The following is a 6,312-nucleotide window of genomic DNA, read 5'->3' on the forward strand; positions in this document are numbered from 1 at the left end:
TTATTATTTACATGACATTCAAGTACTCTTGGATTGTGTAACAACACTTTACAATGAGTAGGTCTTTGAGCACATTTTTGAACGTGTTTGTGTTAGTGATATTCTTGATGTCAGGTGATAGTACATTGTAAAGGTAACACCCTGCGTACTGGACCGACTTCTTGAATTTTGAGTGATGGCATTTCGGAAGATACAAATTATCTCCAGATCTAGTGGAATATTCATGGTTGTCACGGTTTCGTTTTAAAACTAGTCGGTGTTTATGAATGTACACTAAAATTTTTAACAAGTAAACTGACACAAAGGTTAAAAGTCTATTATTTCTAAACGTGTCTCTACACGATTCGTTAAATTTTAGATTGTATATACGCCGGATTACTCGTTTTTGTAAGGTAAACACTCTACAAGCTTCTGTTGATTGTCCCCACACGATAATGTTGTAACTAAAAGCAGAATACACTTTGGCATAGTAAACTGAGAGTAACGCATTTTTGTCCAGGTAATTAGTTAAATTAAGGAAAAGATAGTGTAGTTTTTTTAATTTTGTACAGACGAGGTCAATATGGTCAGAGAAAGTCAACTTACTATCGATAACAGTTCCCAGAAAAGTAGCTTTTTCAACAAGATTAATAATTTGTCCGTCGTCGGTTTGAATTGAGATAGTTTGGGGGTTTCTAGTTCCGTAGCTGAAGCCTATACACGCTGTTTTGTTTATATTGACTTTCAGTTTATTATAAAAGCACCATTTCATAAATAAACTGAGCGCAGTTTCGAGCTTTGATATCGCTTCTTCTCGAGTTGAGGCTGAGACGATAATAGTGGTGTCATCGGCATACATAAAGAGAATGCCATATTTTCCCAGATACTCGACCATATCGTTAACGTAGATTAGAAAAAGCATTGGAGCAAGGGTACTTCCCTGTGGAGTCCCAATATCGATATTAAATTGTTCTGATTTCTCTCCCTTACTGAAACGGGGTTACATGGTTTCCTCGTTTCACCGTCGATGCAAAGAAAACACCTCCAGCTAGCTATTCTTTTCCCTGCCACAATGAACAATCGCAATATTGACTTTAAATTAATAAATTGGGAGACTCAGTAGCATCATTGAATAAAAACACTATAAGAAGCCTAACGCTTATGGAAGAAAGCGCGACAAATCCCCTTGCACCCGCATTGGTTGTGATCACCGAACTCTCTTTGCGGTAAATAGGAGGAAAGCAAATTCTCATTCTTCTCAGTTCAAGAATCGACACTATTGACAGTGTTTCCATTATATTCTCAGTTCAATCTCTGTCGCGCTTTATTTCCACGGGGTTAGGCTTCTTATAGTGTTTTTATTCAATGGTAGCATCGATCAACTTCCGAAAATTCCAAAACAATAACTACACACCTTTTCATTAACACCTGACATCATTCTGGAGCTTGAATAAAAAAATCGGACATGAAAACTCCATTTGGGTCGCACTTGGGGTTCGATTAAACACACAATCTAATGAAAAACAAAAATTCGATGGAAAATTAAATGAGAAATCTTAACTACCTATTTAAAGTTTTTTTTTATAATCCGATAATCTGGTCGTAATAATTTTGCGATATGCGAACGCACTTTAGCAGCAAAAAAATCTTTGGGAATGAATTCCGTTGACTAGAATGTCTACACGATTATAATCTTACTACAGTAGATCTCAATTATCTAGCACTCTCACGCTGGACCTACATCAGATAATTCTACTGACGCAAGTATTGAAGGTGAAGGTAAATCCACGCTTATCGCGGATGGTGACATAATGTTGAGATTTAGCTCTGTGAAACTCGTGTCGATTATATGCTAATTAACTATTCGAATTAATTATTATAGCGTAACCATGTTTATACGAACAAATCAGAAACAATGCTTGATGATTCCGTTACGGACTCTCGTGCTTTGATTGAAAAGGGCAAATGTTTGAGCAGGCACCGAAATGTTAAGTGCTGTGGTCGCGTGTTGCTTTTTGGCACTGTGGAAGACTGCACTGGTGAACTTGTGCTTGTGCACGCTGTAAGTGCAATTAGCTCGCATTTTCTGACGCACTTAATTTGTTCTCTTGCATAACACTACATTTTCTTGTCTCCCTTTTTACCTCCTTTTCTGCTTATGTTCGTGTTCTTTCGTCTCCTTTTTTCTTATTTGCTTAGCTCTTTATCTCCATTTCTCCATTCGCCTTTTGCTTGTTCCCTTGCCTCCTTTGTTTTCTTTTTTCTTGTTTACTCATTGCCTCGTGTCTTAGCTCTTTTTTCATTCTTTCCTCGTTTCCATGTCTTTCGCTTATCCTTTTTGTTTTTTTAGTCTTTTTCCTAAGCTGTTTCGTCTTGTTAATCTTGAATTTTACCACTCTACTTTCAACCCTTCCTACAGCAAGTTGAAGGTCTCCGCTTTGTTGCCCTTTCGCTCCTTTCTTTGCTACTTTTCTTTTTCGTCACTTCGTTCCTTAGCTTCGTTGCTTCCTCACACCGTTGTTCATATGATTGTTTCTTATTTGTATTTTTTTTGGTTTATTTTTTTTTCTTACCTCTGTGTCTCTTTGTTCTTCATTCTTCATTATTTTTATCTTTTCTTAAACTTTTCTCTTTCGGTCTTTTGTTTAACAGGTTCTACTCGTCACTTCATAACTTCACCATTTCTATCTTTTCTTCTTTCGTCACAGCCATTCTTGATCTCTACGTTGCGTCGTCAGTTTCTTTATCTGCTTTTATTTTTTTTACTTAAATCTTTTTTCTTGATGATTCATTTTCTAGATTTCGTTCACTTCCTCCCATCTTTCATTTCTCGCTCCGTTGCCTCTGGCTGATCTTCTAATTTTAGCAATTGTAGCAACAAACTTCCGCATCTTTACATTTACAGACACAGATCATATTCGTGCATCTTTCTTTCTCTTTTTAAACGCGATCAAACAAGGACTTGGACGATTGGCTTGGGAATTTTTCCACGATTCTTCTGTAGACCATCAAACTAAATAGAGTGATTTCATTTTCAGGTTTTTCGCCATGGTGAAAGAACGCCGACGGGATTCTACCCCTTCGACCCGCACAGAAATGTCACCTTTTACCCAATGGGACTGGGAAATCTCACGAACGTAAGCGGTTGGGTTGCACTTCCAGGTGCGCTGATTTCGATTGTTCCCAGAAAGGCAAGCTAATGATGTTCAAGCTCGGCGAGCTCCTGAGGAGCATGTACGGCGAGCTGCTCGGCGACGTCTACCAGGAGAGCAAGGTGTACGCGCGCAGCCGATTCGTCACGCGAACGAAGGAGAGCGCGCTGTTGGTTTTGGCGGGAATGTGGCCGCCCGGTGACGTACAACGGTGGCATCCGACCCTCAGTTGGATGCCGATTGCTGTCGAATTTAAGCGCGCAGAGGAGGAGGATGTAAGCTCCTTGTCTTGGAGCAGCTCTTCAACTGTATTACTTGTAGTTATTAGATCCTGTGTGTGAACAATTGCAGAGCGAGCTGATTTCGTATTACAAAAACGTGACCATTCAGGAGAAGTACATAAAGCCGTACCGGTCGGTTTTCAAATACATTCAGAAGCACTCTGGAAAGGTCATTAACGATTTTAGAGATGCCGCGTGGATTTATTTTATTTTAAAGATGGAGGTTAGTCTTTCTGATTAATGTGTCAAAATATCTCATGATTCATTTGAATTGATCTTCGTTTGAAGAAATTTTTCAATCTTGGTGTAACCAAAGAATACCTAATAATACTCTTTGGTATAACTGGAAAGATCGCGCCTGCGCCCCACGCATGCGTTTCAGGTTTTCTGTTCCATTCTTGCTTCTTTCTCTTTGTCTCTTCTTATTTCACTACCTTTCATCTTGCCATATTCTAAGAATCTTTGATTGTTCACTTCAGGGCGCTCCACTTTCACTAGCTGCCCGGATTGCACTCTAACATCTCCCATAATCAAGTTTCCGGGTTTTTAGGAAGACAACGGACTTAAATTACCAAAATGGACCAAGGAGATCTACCCGGAACCGTTGCAGAAAATCGTCGCCTTCCAATACGTGTACAAAAATTTGGAGAACAAGTACAAGATTATGAATTCCGGTCACCTCATAAAGAAAATTCTGGACGACACAATGGCGAAAGTGAAAAACATACTCGAACCGCCCGATCGAAGGGTGTTTCTGTACTCCGGTCACGAGACGACGATAGGTAACCTTTTGTATAATTTGAACGTGTTCAAATTGGAGGTGCCGACTTATGGCGACACGGTACTGATCGAAGTGCACAGGAGGAACGTAGATCACTTCGTCAAGGTGCCGCCTCATACCGCTTCGACAGACATGATTGGTTACTCGCCGATGTTTCAGGTGAGGTATTTGAGGACACCTCTCAACTCAACCGTGGAGGATTTAGAGGTGCCGGGTTGTGGAAAGATCTGCCCAGTCCAGCGGTTTTACCAGATACAGGTCCAAAGAGGAGTTTTGCCGGGTCCGTCGTTCAGAAGAGACTGTTATTGAAGACTGTAGGTAACTGGAGGGAGACATTTTGATCGTTTGACCAATCCAAAGACGTCCATGGTGTCTGGAATATATTTGTGTAATTTACATTAAATAATTTACATAAATAAAAAGCAGTCTTCGACGTACCCGTTCGAGCCTTTTTCACGTTTCCTCTTCACTCACTCCTTCTTCGTGTTTTTTATCTTTTCCATTTCACCATCGCACCTATGTACTCTTCTTTACGCCATTTTCACCTCTCCTTGAATTTCTCTCGGCTTCTTTTAAAGTACCCTGAAGCTTTCCTAAACGCATTAAATCTTGCTCTTTTCAGCTCTTAAAACTGTTAAATCCTTACGGAACTCCAATCGTTTTGTATTTGGGATTCGGCGAGTTCTTAAGTAAAAATCGGGTGGGAGAGCGGCATTCTTACTCAAACTTTCAAAGAGAATCGTCTTATAACGCGTAATGAATTTTTGGCGAGACCTTCGAGCCAAACGTCCGTAACGTGAGCGCCGAATTTTGTACATCACGTTAAACGAAAATCTCCGCCAAACTTTCAAGGCCAATCTCGCGCTGTACGCCCCTTTTTGAGATCGTATAAAATTTTATTGTTAATTAAAAGTTCGAACTCAAAGCCGTATAATCGCAGTACATAAAAGAATCGAAGATTGTGCCACCGCCTGCGGCGAATTTATTGTAACGAGTACTTTATTCATTCAGTGGGGGTTGCACTTCTGAACAAGACAAATAACGAGGCGGTTTTTTGGGAACAATAAAACTTCGTCGTGTAGGGGGATTTATTTTCTATTGAAAATACAGTGCGAATAAGTTACATTCTTAATAAGTACGTGTACGATTGAATTCAAGTGATCGCATTGTAATAATAATAATAATAATAATTTTTTTTAGGACCCTACATAACTTCACCAAACACAGACACAGACACTAATAGTTACTTGATTTTAATCCGTGCGATTAGTTAACCAGGCTAGACCTGAGTTGTCACAAGATACACCGACCATAATAATAACTACAGAAAAGAAAAAAAAAAGAAAAATAATAATAATAATAATGTTTATTGACCGACAGATATAAATAAATCCAATAATTACAGGTCAATCTACTAGCAAAGCTAAAAGTAAGGCGCATTATATATAAAAAAAAAGAAATAAAAGATTATATTAAAATTATAAGTAACTTAAGAAATTAAAAATCAAGTAGTTTATTCTTGCCTAAGAGTTAATAATATACTATCTAAAGATGAGAAATGGATGTCGTACATGTTTGATATTTTATTGAAATTTGCACACATGAAATGAAATAAACTGTTACCACGAAAGCGTTGGGGTCCAAGGTGCAAATCATTTCGTTGCGCTACTTACGTGAAGAAAAAACTGTATTAATCAAAGATGTGCACCTAATTTGTTTATACGAAGTGCTAATAACATTATATGTAAACCGGTAAACACTGCTAACAACTGGTAAAAGGTTTAAAGACAATTAATTTGTGCTTTTGTTTGTCAAAAGGTGTAAGGGTAATTGCGAACACTTCCTTGTTCTGAAATTTTCCGAAACTTTTTGAATCTGTTGATTGGCCTAAAACTATAGAGCCCTGAAATTTTCTGAAAAATATTATGATTACTAATGTCAAAAATCTTGACAATCCGATGCCCTGAACACTCTGAACCTTCCAAAGCTCTTGGAATCCTCTCGAAACTCCAACACTGAAGCGTCTGGAAGCCTGCGAACTTTATAAAAACGTACTCCTGGAAGCGATTTAAAGCTCTAAATTTGATAAAATTCCCGAAACTACACAGAATTCCTTTTC

General features: G+C 38.5%; 1 protein-coding gene across 1 annotated transcript; it reads left to right on the forward strand.

Annotated features, from left to right (window-relative positions):
- Positions 1-1,894: 1,894 nt before the first annotated feature.
- Positions 1,895-4,553, forward strand: LOC116180063 (venom acid phosphatase Acph-1-like). Its single transcript, XM_031499892.1, has 6 exons — positions 1,895-2,041; positions 3,018-3,116; positions 3,167-3,406; positions 3,453-3,635; positions 3,963-4,298; positions 4,353-4,553. The coding sequence occupies exons 1-6, from the start codon at positions 1,895-1,897 to the stop codon at positions 4,500-4,502; spliced, it is 1,155 nt and encodes a 384-aa protein (XP_031355752.1). The 3' UTR covers positions 4,503-4,553.
- The last annotated feature ends 1,759 nt before the right edge of the window (positions 4,554-6,312 follow it).

Source organism: Photinus pyralis, unplaced genomic scaffold, assembly GCF_008802855.1.
Source record: "Photinus pyralis isolate 1611_PpyrPB1 unplaced genomic scaffold, Ppyr1.3 Ppyr1.4_LG9, whole genome shotgun sequence".
NCBI lineage: Eukaryota > Metazoa > Arthropoda > Insecta > Coleoptera > Lampyridae > Photinus > Photinus pyralis.

Bases quoted from the DNA above. Each gene is read 5' to 3' on its own strand.
- LOC116180063 (XM_031499892.1), top strand. From the start codon at position 1,895: ATGCTTGATGATTCCGTTACGGACTCTCGTGCTTTGATTGAAAAGGGC. The intron at 3,117-3,166 runs GTAAGCGGTTGG...GATTGTTCCCAG, and splicing joins GACTGGGAAATCTCACGAAC to AAAGGCAAGCTAATGATGTT. The intron at 3,407-3,452 runs GTAAGCTCCTTG...TATTACTTGTAG, and splicing joins AGCGCGCAGAGGAGGAGGAT to TTATTAGATCCTGTGTGTGA.